General features: G+C 42.7%; 1 protein-coding gene across 2 annotated transcripts in view; it reads right to left on the reverse strand.

The window, feature by feature from the left end:
• The window catches only part of tub (TUB bipartite transcription factor), a 41,587-nt gene that overhangs the window by 9,142 nt on the left and 10,937 nt on the right, over nucleotides 1–21,508 (reverse strand). The window contains exons 1-6 of one of the 2 annotated variants that reach the window (XM_058630172.1): nucleotides 10,682–11,075; nucleotides 5,495–5,546; nucleotides 3,900–4,062; nucleotides 2,457–2,594; nucleotides 952–1,104; nucleotides 676–797 (exon numbers count right to left, since the gene is read on the reverse strand). In XM_058630172.1, the coding sequence (XP_058486155.1) occupies nucleotides 676–797; nucleotides 952–1,104; nucleotides 2,457–2,594; nucleotides 3,900–4,062; nucleotides 5,495–5,546; nucleotides 10,682–10,719 (666 nt within the window). In that variant the 5' untranslated portion in view covers nucleotides 10,720–11,075. Of the gene's footprint in view, nucleotides 1–675; nucleotides 798–951; nucleotides 1,105–2,456; nucleotides 2,595–3,899; nucleotides 4,063–5,494; nucleotides 5,547–10,681; nucleotides 11,076–21,508 lie in introns of those variants that run through there. The other variant, XM_058630171.1, reaches the window with a different exon arrangement.

A 21,508-nucleotide genomic window follows, 5' to 3' on the forward strand; every position in this document is an offset into this window, starting at 1 on the left:
TACGACTTTATTCTCATAATGTTACGACTTTATTCTCGTAATATTACGACTTTATTCTCATAATGTTACGACTTTATTCTCGTGATATTACGACTTTATTCTCATAATGTTACGACTTTATTCTCATAGTATTAAGACTTTATTCTCATAATGTTACGACTTTATTCTCATAATATTACGACTTTATTCTCATAGTTTTAAGACTTTATTCTCATAATGTTACGACTTTATTCTCATAATGTTACGACTTTATTCACATAATATAAGACTTTATTCTTATAATATTACGACTTTATTCTCATAGTATTAAGACTTTATTCTCATAGTATTAAGACTTTATTCTCATAATGTTACGACGTTATTCTCATAATGTTACTACTTTATTCTCGTTATGTTTAAGATTAAATTTTAAATTAAATTAATAAAAAAAGTTTGTCCTTTTTCAACCTTTCTTTCCAACTCTTATGGAGGCAAATACAGAGTCTGTAAATGTTCCACTATCTGCATGCAGTGACACACAAAGCACAACAAAACAAATTAGAGTGGCAACTAAATGACAGATACCAAAGCACAACAATAATTTCAGGATTTGTGTCACATTATTAACACGTAACAGTCATAAAACAGACATTAGGAGCAGAAATGATGAATCAAATGTGTCCTGTGAGCTTTTACCTTGCACGACTTCTTGCTGGTGGCAGAGCCCGGCCTCGTGTTGCTGTTGAGCTGCGAGGAACTGGAGCTGATCTCGTCTTCGTCGTCCTCTTCTTCGTCAAAATTCATACTGCTGGATATACCTTCACAGACAAATGTGTGTTTACGACGACAGTATGTCAGTGTCATTCAGAGACCGTTGCCAGTTCTAATGTGAGTCACTGTGTTTCACCGGCAGCCAGCACCACAGCTGCGGCCCACAATGCTGTGATGTCTGGTGATGTAGTGGCACGGTACCTTTCTTGAGCATGGTGACGCGCAGGTCCTGTTTGCTGTGCGACTGGGTGCAGCTCATGACGGGCTCCCCCTCGCTGTCGTCCGCCGTGGAATGGCCCACGGTCAGGATCTGGATCTGGCCGTCATCCGACTGGGAGCCAAGGCCGTCGATCGCTGCGGGAACCACAGTCACACAGTCACACTGCGTCAGAATAGAACTGTGAAGCTGTTCAGTGATTTATCATCTCATCTCAAGATGGATGGGAATTAAAACAAATCAGGAATGTTGTCAAAACGCAAAAATCGGCTTTTCTCATACAATCTGACAAGAAATCAACACGAGTCGTACTTTGAAAGTGAGGTTTCAGAAGATGACAGTGATTCCTTGCATGTGCACGTAGGTGTTTAGCGTGTCGTGAGTTGGATATTTCATTTCAGTGGGAGGCTGCTTAAATTATTCAGTCACTCTGTACAATGTGAGTGTACGTAAAAGTACGGCTCCTGCTCTTGTGCTGCAGGAAAATGGTCGAGTGAGACAGAAACAGGCGAGAACAGACGAGGAGACGGCCGCCATCAGTCATGTGACTCTGACACGGCTGCCCTGATTAATCTTTTCCCCCCCAGTGGAATCTCATTAGCTCTTTTTTTCCCCCCTCTCCTTTTCTGGGACAACGTCATTCACAAAGATGAGCGAGTGTTTTATATACAAAGATGAATAAATATGTGGTTATGAGGCTTCAGAGGTTTTAATAGGACGAGGTTCGTTCTTGCATATCCGTTCAGAGTCTCTGCCAAGGAGTTTATGTTTCTGGCGACTGTGACTCTGTGTGTGTTAGATGTTGGCAGTGATGCACACACGGGATTTCTTTTCAAACAGGGAATGTGTTGACTCTATTGTGGGAAACTGAGTGTCCTCCTGTAATAAATCTGTAAAAATACACACGCAACCAGTGTTTTGTTGAAGGAAACAACGAGAGCTTTGCCTCTGAATCATTCATCGCCCATCTCTGCTGATGCTGTGTCACTTGGCTGACAGACACTCACGCTGTCATGTAACATTACAGACAAGTGTGTCACCACAGCGGAGGCGACAGCAGCCAATCCCGCGTGTTTATATTATTATCTGCAGACAGCAGAAACTTCAGTTAATAATAATAATAATAGGAGGATTTTGCTTCTTCTCTCTCGTATTACGAAGGGTCTCTCCAGTGACTTCAATCTCTGTCTGTGGCGTGTAGATATGAACACATAGAATACAATTATTAATGCCAGTACATTCTTAAAATGTCAGAAAACGTGCAAATACACCAGAAAATATCTTTCAAAAACCACTCAAACTGGTTAAATGAATAATCGAGTGCTCCATTGGTTCATCTCCAGCCTTCCCTTGTTTTTTTTATTTCCCTCTGCGATCTCCTCCTCTCTAATTCACCCTGTCATCTTTCCCGCAGCGCGCCTGTCCGCTCGCGTCACTTCTCTCGCGTCGCCCGACAGCCCCCGTTTGTGTTATCACTGGCAGGACTGACCTTTGTGCTTCCCCCTCCTCTCCTTCTTGTCGCTGCCCGTCTGCGGAGTGGAGCTGGCCGACGCTTTGCCCTTTTTGGCCGAGCGAGGCGGCTGCGCGTCCGCTGTCACCTTCACCTCCTCCTGTTCGGCTTCTTGCACTTCACGGGGTGAAAGGAAGGAAGGGGTTGAGATGCATTAAATCTACATTTGAGGGTGAGACTGCAGTTCCCTCTCTACTGTTTACTCATTTGCAGAGTAAGATGGTGAGGCCAGTGCCTAAAGAACATATTAAAGGCGAAGAAAACCAAACAATATTTTATATTTAAGTGTTGATACGTGATACAAATACATAATTAACACATTTATGCCAATAAACACTGCTTAACCTTTAGTGCTCACACGTGCAGCCATGGTGGGAATAATACTCCACTCCTTATATGGACATCCTGGGGGTGTGTGTGTGTTAAAAGGTCACATATTCAGGCTTTAAAAAATGTGTCCTCTTGTGTGAAGTTATGATAACATTTAATAACGATATAAAGTAGCAATAATTATTGCTTTTCTATTCTTTGTGTTCAAAAAAACGAGCCAAGTGGACTTTAAACTTCCAAATTCTGAGTTTGACTTTTGCGTTTTTTTCATCGGATTGCATCAGAGGTGTCAAACTGGCGGCCCGTGGGCCACATTCGGCCCCCCCAATCAATTACATGCGGCCCACAACTTAATATCCTGTTATAATGAAAACATTTTGTCTGCATTATTATTGACTTAGATTTTTGATATTAATAGATTCATTTTGCATCATAAATGTGGGATTAATAAAGTATCTAAAATAAAAAAAAAAATTAAAAATGTAATTATTGTAAAGTATAATCAGTCATTCCCTATCAAAACAAGCACTTTTACTTTGAAATGATGTGAAATATCATCATGAATATCTTAATTGGTGGAATATTGTGTTTTCATTTTGACCAGACTTGATGCTCAGTGGCCCTCAGGTCGTTTGAGTTTGACACCCCTGAAAAAAAGTATATAAGAAACTCTATATTGCACATTCTATTCTTATACCCTCTGTATAAACTGTACGTTTAAACATAATAATGGAAAAAAAGCAGCTGCAATGCTCCATATTCTAAGGGTTACTGTTAAACACGACACACTTATGTGATAAATGTCCCAAAAAGGAAATGATGGCACAGATTTTTGTTGTTGTTGCAACTCCAGGCATAAAGGGAAATGGGAACTGCTGATTAAAATCAATTAAACTGATAAAAGAGCTCATCAGTCACATTCAGTAGATGGTACAGTATGATGTATTTATCTGCATAACCCACATTTAAAAAAAGAAAAAGCAATAATAGCCTCCCATATTTCCTTATTATTCAGCTTGTAAGATGTAATAATGATGTGTGGGGGTAATTATGCAACATGTAACAGTGAGTTTTGGGCAGTTAGGCGCTCACCGTGGTAGATGGTGCTGCTGTTGCTGCTCAGGTACGACTCCACCAGCGGCGCCTGCTCCTCGCTCTGCTTGGTGCGGCGAGCGCGGGATCTGCCGTCCACGGTCGACTGCACCATCAGGGGCTCCTGACGCTTCTTCTTCTGCTTCTGCTCCAGGAGCGCTCGCTGGAAGAAGTTACACCGTCTTATTGCGCGTTATTGTAAAGAGTTAAATCATAAATGACAATGTAAATCACATCAAATACTATATAATTAAAGAGATATCATACACAATAAAATATTTACATTATTTCCCTCACAATATGTATATTTTCGGACTGCAACTAACTCATTATTTTGATAATCAATTAATCTGTCGATTATTTTCTCAATTTGTCGTTTCATCACCTAGAAAGGATGATGTTTTGTCCAAAAACCAAACATTATTCCGTTTTAATGATTTCTTTATTATATAAAGCAACGAAAGGAGCTGAAAACTTGTTTTAATTCCTTAAAAACACTCAAACCGATTCATCGATAATCTGCCGATATCTGAGGACGATAACGCCGGTGCGATATAAACCGCTCCATTTTGAACAACCTGTCCTAACTCTGCGAGTCTTCCAAAGAGAGAGAGCTCATCAAATATTGATTGTTTCTATTAGTGGAGCCTGCGGCCGCTCGGAGTCCTGCGACATGTCCTCAGAGGATGACGACAACGCGGGGCTCAATCAGCCAGCGCATGGATTTAAACATTAAGACTCGGCACCTGAGGGGAAACGACACGTCACATGAGCCGTGTACATTTTAAAGAGGCTTTTTTCCCATTAGAAAGAACACGTTTTACGCTGTAATTTACTTTTCTGACGACGCGACGGATAACAAACCTCATCCTGTAAAGCCATTAATCAATAAACGCTTCTTTCATTTCTGCATGTCTAACTCTGTCGGTGGAGTTAATTGAGATTAAGTGAGTTACTAGGTGATTAATGGCATTTGTCACTTTCACTGACTTTATTGTAATAGATAAAGCTTTGTTTATTATAATAATAATGGGGTTTTTTTTTTAACCATGTTTTACCCTATAGATTTAATTAACACCGAGCGTATCAGAGACGACACGTTTGCATTGCGATAATTACGTGACATGTTTGGTCAAATCGAAGCAAAACATGTGGTTATTACGGTAATGGGTTGGAAAAACGACTGTACATACATTAGTTTCCATTTTTTTGGTCTTTTTTTGGAGACAAAAACTTTAAATGTTACTTTAAATATGTTTTATACTGTTCAAATTTCAAATTTAACACACTCAATCTGGTGTTCATGTACAACTGCAGTGTTTTTCCCACATAAACCTTTATTTTTCTTCATTTTAAATTGTTAACATGCAGTAAACTGTAACTAAGTGCCAGATATTGAACGTTAATCTGGAAAAATGAGCAACAAGCACTTACTTACAGGATCATTTTATGGTTAAAATAAGCAAAAATTTGTGGTCTTGTGGTGCGGTGAACGTTTACTGCACGTCGTGACGAAACTGCCTTAATTTCCTGGACATTTTCTTATTGTCTGTCCTGTCTGTACGTACCTGTCTGTCTGTCCTGTCTGTACGTACCTGTCTGTCCAGTTTCTGCTGCCGGAGGTTGGTGCCCTCGTCATCTAAAGTGCTACAAAACAAGAAAAAAGAGGAAATAAGGGGAGAATTTTATATGCTGACAGCTTTTTAATGATGATTATGACATGAAAGGACATTTGGTTTATTCATTTTCCTCTGAAATGTTGCACGAGGTTACAGTGCTTTTCAAATCTGAGATACTGAAGTAATAATTGCAGTTCTTTATATTACAAGATGATTTTTTTCACTTCAACATCGACTCAGTTACTTGAGATCCACTTCACTCTGATCCTAAGTAAAAATGTATTGATTCAAAATGCTTCATTCCAAAGGTAGCACTCAGCGAACAGTGTCAAATTTCTTCTTACATTTTCTGGATAACTCAAGTTCATTAAAAGGCAAAGAAACATCATTTTATTTCATTTCATTATAATGGAGCACATGGACTCAGAGACTCCTCGCACAATAAAACACTTCTCCATTTCCACAAAAACCTATCTGGCCGTAGGATTCATCCTAGTTTTCCCAAGCCGTGTGGATTATGGATTAACGTCCGAAAGGCCATCGTAAGATAATTTGCATTTAAAAACAGCTTCAGGAAGAGTCACGGTTACCATAACAACAGTTATGGTTTTTCCATCACTGTCACACTTGAGTCAAAGTCTAAGGGAACGCATGAGCAGCAGCAGCCTGCTGGATGTCACAATAAAAGCACAGACAGAGAGTCTCAGACGCTGCAAAGACGATTCATCCCTTTGAGGTGAGTGATAGACTTTGGCCTCTATCAATAAAACCCACAACTTGAAAATGGACGGATGTAGAACTGGATGGATCATTACTAAAGGGAAAAATATTAAAGGGCGTACAGAAACGCATCAAACCCTTCCTGTAACAACTTGAGGATTTTGAGTCCTGGCTCCGCTCTGCTTCTCTGACACACACCGACCAAACTGTAGGACATTCATGTGACCTTGTGCTTGTACGCTGTCACAAGGAATGAACAAAGACTAGTAACGGGGTCGAAAACTGGCTAAAAAAACATGAAGCTTATGCAAATTCTTTAATGGAGGACGTGATCACCACTCAGCAGATAAAGCAGCATCAACGGAGCGCTCCTCCTGGATTAAGTGCTCTCCCCGACATGATCCTGTTAGTGTCGACAGATGCTGCTATCCATGTACATTTCTAAAAAAAACAAAAACAACCTCTTCAGGAAATTCAATATCTGGCGAGAAGGAAATGAGGAGGATTCGGGCGCGATAATAGCGCCATGTTGTCCCAGCAGCTGCAGCACGCGGCTGACCACATGTCTGATCTCAGCTCGAGCGGAGAGTTCAAACGCAACAGGGTTTTTACGGCTTCCTCCTCCGCAGAGAACGCCACCAGGATTGAGCCGCACGTTATTTGATTTTGTGCACTGCCCTGCGCCCAGACATCGACGTCCGCGGCCAAAGCAAACAACTGGAGGTCAGTGTAGCACGAGCAATGACGGCGAGATGAATGTCTGCATGGTTCAGTTTCACCACATGAGTCTCTCTCTGTCTCTGCAGCACGGAATAAAAGCCTCTTACAGCACAAACACTCACATAAATGACTCTGTGTGTGGTGTGATGCTCGTCTGTCGTGTTTCTTTAGTCGTGAAATAAGTTCAACGATGCATAATATTATTATTATAATAAGAAGAAGAACAAATGAGGCATCAATGCACTCCAAGGATAACAATTGGGGTCTTTTTTTAATCCTGAATTTATAAATTCTATGAATTTCCTCGATTTCTGTCCTTAACTTCTTGACTTATGCTGCTCACAATCAAACACAGTAATAACACCAGCAGCGATGATGATTATTAATATAATAAACTATATTGTAAAACTTCATTTCATGAAGAGATGTAACTACTTAATACAGCAATATAATAGAAAGTTGTGTTGTAGGCTTAACAACTACTACAACAGTGCAGGAAACCATTGTCCACATTAAACTAGTGCAGAAATATCGATGTTATTCATCTTGGGGGTAAAAATAAAAGAAAGAAAAACTGGATTTTCTGTGCTGCTGTGGATTGTGTTTGCTCTGCTCTCTAATAATCTGTATAAGCTGTATTTACTACAAGGAGAATAGATTCATATATATCGTAAACAAAAAGACATTTATGTCTGTTTATCCTGCTCCGAGTCGTCACCAGCAGAGCTTTTACGAGCCTTAAAACCAGCACTGGCTCCTCATTAGAGGGCAATGAGTAGTTTCCTCCTGAAGAGCTGGCAACAATGAGTAAGAGGAGCAGAGATGGAGGCGCGGGGGCGCAGCGTCTGCTGATTTCACTGATCAAATAAAGGGTTTTTCCAGCAACAGTAATTGATATGTTTTGGAAAAACAAAACTCGTCAGTTTTTGTTCCTTCACAGTAATTGTTTTTCCCATGTTCAGTTTCCTAAGTAATCTTTTCTATCACGTCTCCGTCTAAATAACACGTGAAAATCTATTTTTAGTGCAGAAAATATGAATAGTTGACTCCACAATGCTTTGAGATAATTGCAGGTCTGATTGCTCCAGTCACGTACAGTTCTTTTGTCTGTTAGTTTGTTTAATGGCGATAATTCTCATTTCAGTAGAGCTGCAGCGAACTCATATTTTCTCGATCCATCGAGTCATCGGTTAATTTGCTCCATAAAATGCAGAAAATATTCAATTTTAGGGATTTCTTTGTGATATGGAGCAAAGAAACCAGAAAATATTCACATTTAAGAAGCTAAAACAATCCGAAATCTCGTTTTAATAATGAAAACAACTCTAAAACGGATGAAAATAGTTGACGATTGATTTAGTAATTTAGTATTGTTTTTTAGCTCTACATTTCAGTTCCCATTATAAATAAAACAGGTGGTTTTGAAACATTTTCAGGACACAATGGTGACGAACCAAGGTCAAGTGCAGCGACGGTGAAATCAGTCAATGAATATGAAGTGCGCCTGTGTTTCTGCACTACAGCCCACACACAATGTGCAACAAAACACACACAAACAAATCACTCCACGTCTGCAATCAGAGTAATGAAGTGCATGAATAGGCATCAGACGGGAAGATAATGAAACAGAAACAGAGCAGTTTTCAGCGGAGGTCGAACCCCCTCGATAATACAGAGAGACTCGTGTTTGGATCCTGCAAAACACCGGAGATACGGTTTATAGTCAGAACCCTTTGTTTCCCCTTTAAAGTCCAAAGCCGATACACTGACAGCTCAAACCCTGACAAGTTCATTTATGACACTTTATGAGAAATTAGAGCCAATCGGAGAAACTCCACGGTCAGACGTCAGGTTTGAAAGCTTCAGGGTCCAATGTGGCATAAATGGAATATACTATCATAAGTAAGTTGTACTGTACATGTATATAATTGCTTTAAAGTACAAATGACTTGGTTTTTCATTTTCATACCTGCACGATAACCCTTTCATTTGTACTTTAGGGCCTTTACCCCTAAAGGAATGTGCCAGGGTCAACCATAAAGCGCCGTCATGCCAACTAAAGTCATTAAATCCATTATTACAGCAAATGGAAGTGTCGTTAGACTTATTAAAAGGTGATGGCTCAGCTCTTTAGCTCAGCTCTGTGTGTGGAAAACTGCAGCAGAGTGAGGCAGCGTTCACGTAGCAGGAAACAGTTCCTCGATTAACCCGGTTACCAAATTCATCGGCAACTATTTCGAGTGTTTTAATGGAATTAAAGCAGGTTTTGAATTTTTTTTAAATGTGAATATGTTCTGGTTTCTTTGCGCCATAGAGCTGAATCCTTTTTGGTTTTTGGATAAGATCAACTGATCCACATTTGTCTGATCATGAAAATAATCGCTAGTTGCAGCCCGAGTTAGTTTTAGGACCAAAAATTATACTTTGGTGTCAAATACTGAAGAGATTTGTCACTATAGTGAACATTGATAGAGGTCAACTAACAATAAAACATAATTATGGGTTTTAAAAACCTTCTGCACAGTCAAGTCAGTCACAGTTTACAACCTTTAAATAAATGTGACGTGAACTTGTCTGTGTTGCCACATGCAGATCTGGCACTCGTGTTGTCAGTGGTCTGTGACGAGCCCTCTTCACACATTTTAAATAGTCACATATGCATCACTGGGTTTCATGTGAGGAGCATTCAACACACTCTGAGGAGAGCGGTGAGAATGTGACACACTGACCTTGACCTTGCCACAGAGAAATTATGAAATTAAATGTCTTATTACTTTGTTTATTTCTTATTATTTCTTATCCGTTCTCTTCCGGGGAAAAAAAAGACACAAGCTGTAAGTTTGCTCGCCGCTGCTTTTCATCGAGGAGTTGTGTTTTGTGAGTTTTTTGTGTGCATGCATGCGCTCCCGTATCTCATTAATCTCGTTAGGGATAATGTACACAGTGCAGCTGACTCCCCCGACTCTGCACAGAGAGACGTCCATTTCCCGTAGCGGCTCCACAAGATGAGAAAATTGCTAATTGAGAAGCTGCCCCGTTCCTCTGACCCCACTGTTTTAGTTCCTCTTTCCCCAGAAGTTTAAAATAAATCCCATACTGCTGCTGCTGCTGCCGCCGTCCACCTGAAATGTGTGAACTGTCACCGTAACTTATAGCAACCGCCAGCCAATGGCATCAAAGTGAGCCGGGAAACCATGGCAGTGGCGTAAGAGCGGCGACATCAGTGCTGCACTCGAGAGGACGAGAGCAGATATAGGTCTGACGGCAAGAGGCCACAAGTGACACAATTACGGCCGCAGTGGGATGCAATAAAACTCATTTGGCTCCTATAGCCTGACGCGTGCAGCCGTGCACGTAAAACACAACTTCCCAGAGAGGTAAATGTGAATGTTCCATTACCGAGCCGACATTTATGACATCCCAGTTCATCTTCTTTAACCACAGACGACAATAGAATCATCACGAGAGAGAGAGGAGAGATCAGAGGGAGCAATAGACTTCCTCACAAGTTTACGCAGCCGGAATTCTTAGATTGATTTACGTGTAAATTAATCATTTCCTGTGGAGCCTCGGTGTGACACAGAGCCTTGTTTTTTTTTTTTTTTTAATGAACATAAACAGGAAAAGAAATTCCATTGTTTGCTTGTATTGTGACAATTCAGTGTCATCGGTCTGATGACACACACACACACACACACAGGTAAAGTACATGTGGTACAGTACCTGTAGGGGATCCAGTCTGAGGAGTGCTTGGAGCTCATCCTGTTGTCAGTCACTGCTGCCTAACTGCGAGGGCTAATGGCAACAGCACCAGTGCAAGTGGCTACAGGGTCTGAGGACAGCGATCACAGCCAGAGAGCCCACATCGTGTGTTCATCCTCTGCACACAGAGCCTTTATCCCTCTGCCTCTGCCTCCTCCGACTGTGGAGCTGCAGACGACCTAACAATCCAAACACACAGTCCGCCGTCTCCGCCGTGCACACTGAGCACAGGAAACAGTCGTCTTCTTCTCCTCCATGTGTACGCCGCCTTCCAGTCAATGCTTCTCCTCCTCCTCCTCCTCTCCCATCCACTGCCTGTGCTCCTGCTCCTGCTCTGCACTGACTGGGTATCTAAATCTCCCTCAGGTTTCTTGCCCTTTAAATCCCCCCCCCCACCCTTTCCTTTCCTTCTTCTCTGCCTAAATCTCACCCTCTCTCTCTATCTCCCCTTTAGCCCAATCTATCTCTCATTATCTCTCGTGCAGCATCACCTTCCGTGGCACTGGGTGCAGAAAAGGGAAAAAGGTGATGGAGAATCGTTTGTCTTTCCCCTTTGATTTTGCTGCTATGCTATTTCTGTTCATTGCCACCCCCCCCCCCCCCCCCTTTCCTTTCTCTACTGCAACCATAGACACTCTCTCTCTCTCTCTCTCACACTCTCTCTCTCCGTCTCTTGACACTTTCTGTCAGTGTTGCATTAGGAATTTAAAGCAGGGCATCACATGTGTGTGTTTTCCCGAGCATAATTTATTTATTCTAAGAGTAGCATTCATTAGCATATGACTGTGCGCACTCGCCTTGAATTCAAGCCTCTCCACCGCCAGACAAAGGCAGCCTGTGATCGTGCCACAGCTCCGAACCTCCCCTCGCACACATCTGCTTCCGCCCTCCCTCACTGTCAGCGCACAGACACACATCACTCAGTGTGTGCGTCCCGTCCCCCCCGTCCCCCCGTCCCCCGACTTATTCAGGAGTCCATCTTTGGACAGTTAAACCAAGAGGCTTCACTGTCAAAGCAGTCGATTCACGTCAACTCCACGGCAGCACACCAATTCTTTTTTTGCAGGATAAAATCACCTGAAACTCTCCTGTAAGTCGCTTAGTTAAGAACGAAACGAGAACAAAATGCATCTCTTGTAGGGCATGAAAGCACATTTCCATCATCCTCGCAACAACGGCCGCGGGCCAAACCGTGCACGTGCTTCTTAATTTCATCATCCAAGTGTTGCACCGCGCTCCTGAGTTCTAATCACATGGATTTGGGTCGATCAGTGCAACACCGGTGCATTCTTTGGACTGTGGGAGGAAACTGGAGAACCCAGAGAGAACCCACGCAGACACAGGGGCAGAACATGCAAACTCCATGAAGAAAGGCCCAGAATAAACCCAGGTATAATCTGGCCCGACCACAGTACTTATAATCTATATGTTAGCCAAAAATGAAAACAAAAATGTGTGAAACACTACTGACAACTGTGGTAGTCATCTCTGATCTTTGTGTCTTTCATGGTTGAGGCAATAACGTGTTCAGGGTTGTGGTCTTATTTCAAGATTTAAGTCAATCGAAACCTCTTTACACAATCTGAACAATCTACATAATCTGGCCTAAAGGGGTATATTCTGGCCTAAAATCATTTATAATCTGGGTCTAAAGCAGCTGCTTTAAGACCGCGTTTATTCTGGACTTCAACTTATTAATTGAAGAGACACCTGGAGAACATTCACCCGAGTTTCTCAAGATGAAACTTCATTTTTACTCGTAAAAATGTTATTTGCGCAGCACATTTTTGAAAGAAAAGGGAAACCTTTGTTCTAATACTGATCTCTCTCTCAATAAATGTTATCCTTGACACACGTTACAATTTTGTGAGCGTACACCAACCATGTGGCTCTATGTAGAATTTAAATGTCTTATTTCATGGTATAACATTCTGTGTTTCTTCTGTGGTGAATAAAATACAATAAAATGTTAGAAACCACTTGCAGGCTCGTGCTTGAACCTACAATGAGGTTACGCATTAACAATAATGACATTAATACCTTTTTCTGGAGAAATAAAATAGCAAAAAACACAGGGAATGTCACAATTCACATTAAGAAGCATATTTCAAAGGTGTATACAGGAGTTTGTGTTGTACTGAAGTCGGCATGTTGCTGTAAGTCAATGTCCCTCCTACACACCTCAGCTGCTGCTGCAGAAAACAGAATTGCACAAGAGAAATCACCGTCTTCCCCCCATCAAGACTACAAAAGACAAAAGCGCACTTTATGTAACGCAACCCAGGAGAGCCGTGTGCTTTCTTTATTTTTTTTTAATTTCGTGCAATGATCAAGATGATTGTAAGAAAGGAAAACAATTCTAATTTTCACTGATCAACTCTGCATCACTCGGCACCGGTGATATACTGCAGAGCTTTAATACAGATTAAACATTGTCAATAAAGCGGCTGATGAAAGTGAATAGAAGTGGAACACGGACTCCACCGAGGAACAGGTGTAAGAGCAGCTCCCGTTCTTAATATTTGATGCTGAAGGAAAAGACTTTGAAGTTTGGTTTTTAGTCAGTTGAGAGTGAGAAAGTGAGACGCAGGTAGACATTTCATTCAGGGATGCATGATGCATACGACTCCTTAAAGCTAATGCAGATAACTTCATCCTATACGTGGAAATTCAAACTTAAATAACTGAAGTGCATGTTAAAGACTGTGGTTGCAATATCATAAGAACTCTCGTCTTTGTATTCCTCCAATGCCGCTTTGCTGAGATGCAGACGATCATTTTCTCTGAATCAGAGTGAAATAAAGTGCATTCCATTTGTAGTCGGAACTCGGAGTTTCGAATTTCCAAGGTCATGAGGGTGTTCCTTTAATGGGAACGCCCACTAAACTGGGATTTCCTAACCACAGGTGAGAATTCCAAGATGGCTGTCATGATACACTGTTTTTTTAGTACAGTTCTCTCACAGCCGCACTATTTAATTTCAATCCTTAGAATGAATTTGTGAACATTTCTATGTGAAATACTATATTTTTCAGCTCAAGACTGAATGTTTCACGCCTTTGCAGATCCACTGTGATCTGTAAGACGTTGTTATGCACTCGTGTGAATGGTAAACTTGGGCATAATATTGCTGAAATTGAAATTGCACTTGTTTTCCTCAACAAATTTCAGGTTGTTCAGAATAGATTTTGCAAAAAAAAGATACTTCACTCAAATTTAAAACCAAAAATGTGAACAAATTTGGAGTTCCTTGTTGTTCATAGGTTATTTTGCTATTGTTTTACTGGTCCGGTCCACTGGAGCGCTAATTACCCGGAATTATAACCACTTTGACACCCCTGCCTTAGACAAGTTGCTATGCTGTTTGTGTGTGCGCCAAAGACTGTTGTGTAAGCTCCACCTACTTTCATGCATTAGCGCTCCCATTAGATTTAACACAAACACTGTCGTCTTCCTTCTTTTCTGCCCACTGGCCTTAAAAAAAACTCAAACGATAAGATCCTCTTGACAAATTAAATTTTGTCCAGTTCAGGATTTGTACACACAGAGGCCTAATATTGTTGGTAACAGGAGGTCAGCAGTATCAGTAATTATAGTAATGGTTCTGGCACAGACGGAGTGCACTGATGTGAAAATGGATCTCTGGCTTGTGTCTGCCTGTCTCAGTCAGACCGACCGCAGGCCCAGCAGTTAAATCTTAACTATAACTATAGATATGAGCGTCACCTTCAGTTCCTAAGGAAACAAAAGAGGCTGCATTTGTGTACAGCTGTGGAGCCGAGTCATCCGACATCTCTAAGTTCCTCCATCGGTGCTCCAACTGTGCTTGGTTTTCTTGGGACAATAGCCAGGAAGAGCCAGAGATGCAATAAAGTAGCCTTCAGCAGCAGACAGTGGACTCACGAACCCATCGGCCCGGAGACTGAAAGCTCTCTTGCTGGATGCCATTGAGCCTGAGGCTAGAGCTTACTGGAAGGAAGGCAATAGACGGTCAGACCCGGCTGGGAATCGTCATATATAGTCCTTCAGCGAGTTAAGTAAAGCATTTTTCCGCCAGCACTTTGAGGATTCATCTTTATGTGCCGCTCTTAACGCAGGGACTTTCTTCTCCGTGGCATGTTTTCCCTCCACCGCACGCGGTCATGTAACAAATCAATAAACCTGTGCTTAGAAGTGTCGGCTGGCTCTATAGAGATTGTACTGTCACTGTTACAGTTACAGTTACAGTTACATCACCCCCGACCTGTGATAGAGACCTCTGCAACATGAAAAAGGGACTTCAGACAACCTGACGGGGGGAAAGGAGGACTCGGTGAATAGTTATCATCATAAGATGCGGACGCAGAAAGAGGCAATTAGGGCACGGCTGAGGAGTGAGTCACAGATTTAATCAAAGTAACGTCACTTCACACACGGGAGAGAGCGCGGGAGCCTGGAGAGCCGAGGGATCCTGACAGTAATAAGCCGGTGTGAGATTAAATGAGCCCCACGTCAGCAACGGGATTAAGAGGAACGACGGCGTTTAATAACACGCGCTTCTTAATAACCCATTATCCAAAAGAGTTGAGTGCGGGTGACAGTGGACATATGAGACGCCGCAACACTTTGTAAGTGCGACTTGATCTTGACAGTGGAAACTAACAAAGTATTAGTTGCTTTAAAGGTCCAGTATGTGAGGATTATTAACGGACAACGCAAGTCAGTAAAGCAAGAAAAAGCAATTATTGTCTTATACAAACATACCTATGGGTAGTATATTCAATGTCTACCCATAGACCCTCCTAAATGTTACGCACTGGACCTTTAAAGCCCTCCTTTTGCCATTGCTTTGTCAGTAAAAGGCAGCCGCTGAATTTACATATCCTGAATTGATTTTTTTAGAAGTGCATGTACTGGAAAATATCAGATTAAATAACGAGGGACCAAAAGCAAGCATGGGAAAGGGCAAACAGTGCGACCATGCGTAGACGGGAGCCTCCTCTGTGCTGTGCTGTACTGTAGTGTCGTCCTCTGAGGGTCTACTTGAGTAATCACAGACATAATCAGATAACATTTGAGTGTTTGATTCATGCCGGAGTGCCGGACTTAAACGCGGCTCGGTAATTTCCACTAAAACCACAGTGACCTGCAAAATGCCAACTTAAAGGGAAGCAGCGATTCCACGGAAACAGCCCAGTGAGACCTGCGCGTCCAACCCGGCGCATGATACAGTGTCATCACTTATAGATGACGACCTTGGAAACATTTGAAACATTCATGGAGATACTCGTCTGTATCTATCCGAGAGCAATGTTAGGTGTTGAAAACCAAAACGGCCAGTCTTGGAGGGTTGCTGTGAGGGACTCTGTTTAAACAGTGGCATCTTTATTGTAGAGGGGAGCTGTAAATCTTAGAGGAGAGAGAGAGAGCAACAGAGAGACTATGTGTGTTTGTGAGTGTGACTGAAAGTAATTCACTCACAGCTCCAGAGGCAGAGCCAGCGTGCGAGCGCTTATGCTACTGGCGAGCGTCTGTTATCGATCGAATCTAATTTGTGCCTTCGACTGATTCCCGCTAATGTCGATAACGTGATCGCTGCGAGAAACAACAAATGGTGGGGAATTTTAAAAAAAAAAGTTAATTAGCTTAAATTCTGATGGGAAAATGTGTGCTGTGACTGCTGCTTTCAGCGCTACACAGGGCAGTGGGAGGCCTTGCTAAAGACTCACACAGTCACACATTCACATATGCAGTCCGTGTATCAACACAAATCCCTTATCTCATCTCTCAGAGCCCAACAGAGGGCATGCATAAAACATGATTTGGATTAGAAAATGTCACGTTGGATGAAACAGAGTCCCAGTGAGTCCGCAGATGGACTGATTCAATACACCAAAGTTCCTTTGTATGTGCAGAACACTCCCGCCGCCATATACTACAAGATGGTGAGATAAACTAACAACACACATCTGTACCACAAATAAAACACTTTACATTTATCCATTTTCTACCGCTTTATCCTCCATGAGGGTCGCCGGGGGGTGCTGTGCCAAACTCAGCTGACAGCGGGCGATATGCTCGGTACACCCTGGACAGTTCGCCAGTCCATCGCAAGGCCACATATAGAGACAAACCAACATCCACTCCCACACTCACGGTCAATTTAGAGTGTCCAATTTGACCTAATTGCATGTTTTTGGACAGTGGGAGGAAGCCCGAGAACCCGGAGAACATGCAAACTCCATGCAGAAAGGCCTTTGTTCCAACCGAGGCTCGAACCCTGGGTCTTCTTGCTACAAAGGCAAGAGTGCTAACCACTAAACCAACCGTGTGACCCCATACACTTCCATATTGAATCATATTCAGTGCCATAAAGGTCCAGTATGTAAGAATCTTAAGGCCCTGGTATACGTCCCCAGCACAACGCGCATGACGCAATGTGTGTCATCAACCTGCGACGCAGCCCAGATTTTGGATCTGCACGTGGACAGCACATGTGCGAACAGAATTCCTGCCCCGCCAGTAGGTGGAGTATTGAGCCACGCACTCACCAAGCAGAAAAAACGTTTCGACAACAGAAGAAGTCGTCGCCAAGGATAGTCACCTGAGCCTCGACCTGGCGGCCCTCAAACTGGCTGACACCCCCGACTCCCCTGCCCGAGGGACCTTCAGCCACTCGAACCAGATGTGTCTGAGGGAGCTGTAGCATCGATCGCTCTCTTCTTCTTTGGTAGGACTGCGTTCTATCTCCTGCGTCCAGACTTGGTGAAGTCAGATACTACAGGACCCTGACGCGTGAGTACACCAGGGTCCGCAATATGCAATGCACACTTCAGTGTACGTGGGCCTTAATGGGGCCTTAATGGTGAGACTGCAGACTGTCACCAACAGTGGACTCCTGCCCTCTCACATCTCTTTATCCACACAGCATCAGGGATCTATGTTGGCCTTTACATTTTTAACATTTTTATTCAGCTGCTGATATCATGGTCCAAAGACACATGGAAGAAGTGGAGAAGAGGTGTTTCAAACTAGAGGCACTGCTATTACTAAGCACCAAAAACCTGGGAGCTGCTAAAATGACTTTTGTTGGTACTACATTTCTGTGCCAGAAGCAACCCTGCCTTCATCAAACGATTCATTCATTTCACAGTAAACAAAGACCAGGTTAATCCGTCTTTGGTCCAGACATCAAAAGACGTGTTGGGAGCTCTCACTGCATTCCAAAAAACGCTGAGACATTTTTAAGATGCGAACACTTTGCTCTTGTCTGTGAGCGCTCCTGGCGCACGCGTGACACTGCAGCTGGCAATCATTGGGCAACTGAGGTACTGAGGTGATACCGGGGCAAAGTGTGTGTGGAGAGGGGATGATGGCTGAAGGTCTATGGTGTTCTCATCCACCTCTTCCCTGCGATACATCCTTTCAACGTCATTCAGCTTTTTTCAAACACTCTTATATTCAATTTCTGCCAATAAACCCCAAGGGTTTCTGCATCCGCATGTCCACAGAGGTTTGCGATGATCCTAGCAATGTACGTTACACCATTCGTTCATTTCTGTGGTGATTCGCATAGACCCTACAGGCGCGACCACGACTGCACACGCTCCCTGTAGTGCAACACCTCCCAGTCCAGATGGTGGCATGCTCTTGTTTCGGTCAAACGAGACAACGGCGATGACGGTAACCATGGAAACTTGCTCGGGATTATGCGGGGGAGTCTACTGGTACCTACTCCCGCACCACTCGGCCCACAAATACAAGGAAATGAACTCTGGAGACACGTCTACACAGATGCAGACCATTGTTTTAGTATGAAAGGAACGGTGGCCATGTTGGCACAGAACACAGTATGACCAGGCCATCACATACTGGACCTTTAATCTGGTATAGGGTCTACAGGAAAAACTCTTTTGCCACTTTCATTATCATGTATTTGTGTGTCTTCATCTCCTCTCACGCATGTCCACACTCAGTTTTTGCCATTGTTTCCCAGGCCTGAGCGTTCAGCGACAGAGACACAGAATCATCTGCCGTCAATTTAAATATGATGTTTTTCTTCCTGCTTTGATCACACCACAAGTCATCATCCACCAACACCAACAGCACACTTGGGGGGGGGGGGGGGGTTATGATATATTCATTCACTTTTCTCTCCTGAAATGATGTCATTATCTGTATAAGTCAATGTTGATTTAATTAAATAACACAAACAAATATGCGCATACGCTTTAACGAGAGCACCGGAGCGGGTTTCCATGTGGAAACCACTTGTTTCCAAGGGCAACAGACAAAGATGCACAGCCTCGTATAGAGAGAGGCGCAAAGGCCAATATCATGCAACAGATTCCTCCCTCTGATTACACACACACACACACACACACACGTGTTTTCATCATCTAAATAACCAAATTGTGTCTTTCATTCAGAACGTCATTTTCCAGCTGTTTAAGTTGTAATGGTTAAAGGTGCTTCCACACATTGACCGCTGCATTAGGTGCATCACTGTAACATCCAATCAGCCAATCATACGGCAGCAGCTCAACGCATTTCGGCACACGGTTCCGGAATCTGTGCCAAGATGGCATTTTTGCCAAGTTTTTATGCACATTAAACCCCTCAAAAATTACCAGAAAGCCACATATGTTGCAGTAATAATAATCTGAAGGATAACAGTAGGTTCCTCGCAACGACAGTATGCAGAAGCCCACCTATGAACGCTCAGACGCTCACACCAGATGCCACTCAGGCGTCACAACATAAGGAGTTCTGTGTACCTAATAAAGTGGCCTGTGAGTGTGTTTGAAGTGAGTTTTTCTGATCATGTCGTATTAATAAATCATTTTTCAGTTTCCTTCTGCAGCTCGTCTATTTTAGGCCTTGGATTTTTATGCTTTTTTTAAAAAAAATGTGTGCATAGAATATAGATTAGCTTTAGATACAAGGACACGCTGCCTTTACTCAAAGTGCATTTAAAATGCATTAAAAAAAACACACCACGGCTCATTATACAGCTGATATATTATTTATCATTTATAGCCATAACTGTCACAGAAGCTAAATCACCGCCACCATAAAGTGTAAAGAACAATTAGTCCTTTTAGACAATGATGATGCAGCCTTGGTTCAAACAGGGGCGAATACCTCCATCCCACACACACACACACACACACACACACACACACCTCACACCCTGCCGACAGAGAGAGAGAACAGAGCGAGGCAGAGATGTTAAATAAACGTGTCGTCATGTCAGATGCTGTACACTGTGTGAGATCTGTGTCTATCTTTAGACGAGGATTCTGTGCATGTGACTCACTGTTCCCGAGACATTTAAAACCGTCTCTCTTTCTTTTTCCCGTTTCATCTTTTAACTCTGAAATGAGTTTCTCCCTCGTCAGCATCTCCAGACAAATGCAGATAAAATAAAGCCTTTTGTCCCTTTGATGATTTGATTGATGAGGGAAATGAATGTACTTTAATTCTACTTAAGAAGAGGTGAATACATGCAGTCCTAACTCAGCACCTTTTCGAGGAGCCAGCAGCTGATGTCTCTCTCCCTGTGTGTGTGTGTGTGTGCATCACGTGGCCTCTTCTGACACATGCTCCTTTCGCTCCTGTCGCCATGGCAACAGGGGAGGAGGGGGGGGGGATTAATTACCATTTAAAAGCTCGCCTGGTCGGCGGTTTAACAATAACGTGTGTGCTTGAAGAGGAGAAACAAAAGCACTCGTGTCAATAGAGCGACACCTCGCCGGTTGCCATAGCTGTTATTAATTGGCGGATGGCGGCGTCTGATATGTGCTTAACCATCACCGGCTGTCATTGGCTGTGTTTGTTCTTGGCCTCCGCCAACAGAGGGACTCATTCATGGGTGTCAGAGCGGTGTGGAGGCGGCTCGTGGACACGCGGTGGTGCTGTCGAGCCTCTGTATTTCTCTGCTCCTGTGCAGTAACCCCTCAGGAGATCAAACCATGCATTTGTTTGCACAGTGCATGCACAAATGTGTGCGTTTCACATGACACAGCTGTGATTGACAGCATTGAGAGACTGTGTTTTCACATTTTTGTCTGTTTTTTTGTTTTCATACAGTGAGAAGCGCTTTAAATTTTCATGTGGGAAAAACCACCAAGCTGCCGGGAAGGGACATGAAAGTGAGACAAGACTGTGACAGAGCACAAAGAATCCTGTGTGTGTTAGGTCACCTTTATACTTGAAGTACTGAGATGCCGTCCTCCCTACGAGAGGAAGGCAATCTCTCATCCCCTCGATGAATCATCCCGTGACAACGCGAGCAAATACATATCGACGCCAAAGTTTTGCAGCCGCTGCTCAGCATCCGTTCTGAAGTATTCGTTTTCGACAAACGAAATCCTAATCCTCTGATCTGTTAATCCCAATATGGTTTAATCCACATTTAACGTGAGTCGAGGTGCGTCGTGAGATAATATTTAATATGTGCATAATCTCATTATGCATAGAGACAACGTGTCTAATTTCATTACTATTCACCAGTATTAATATGAAATTAAATAGCAACACCTTTTACCTGAAAGTAATTCAGACTAATTCTAAAAACATGCACAGGAAATTTGGACAAAAAATGTCACATGTTTACTTCAGAAACTCTGAAATAAACAAATCAAACATGTTTCTTTCTCCTTCGGTAATTGTGAAATGATCGCCATCTTGAGTGAGTATATTCTATAAGTTTGACATTTAGTTTCCTCCGCCTGATGTTGGGCTGTGCTCGTCCTCACAGTCTTTTTGTACAGTAATGGATGGATGTTAATGACACACATGTACGTG

This window comes from Solea solea, chromosome 5, assembly GCF_958295425.1.
Source record: "Solea solea chromosome 5, fSolSol10.1, whole genome shotgun sequence".
Taxonomy (NCBI): Eukaryota; Metazoa; Chordata; class Actinopteri; order Pleuronectiformes; family Soleidae; genus Solea; species Solea solea.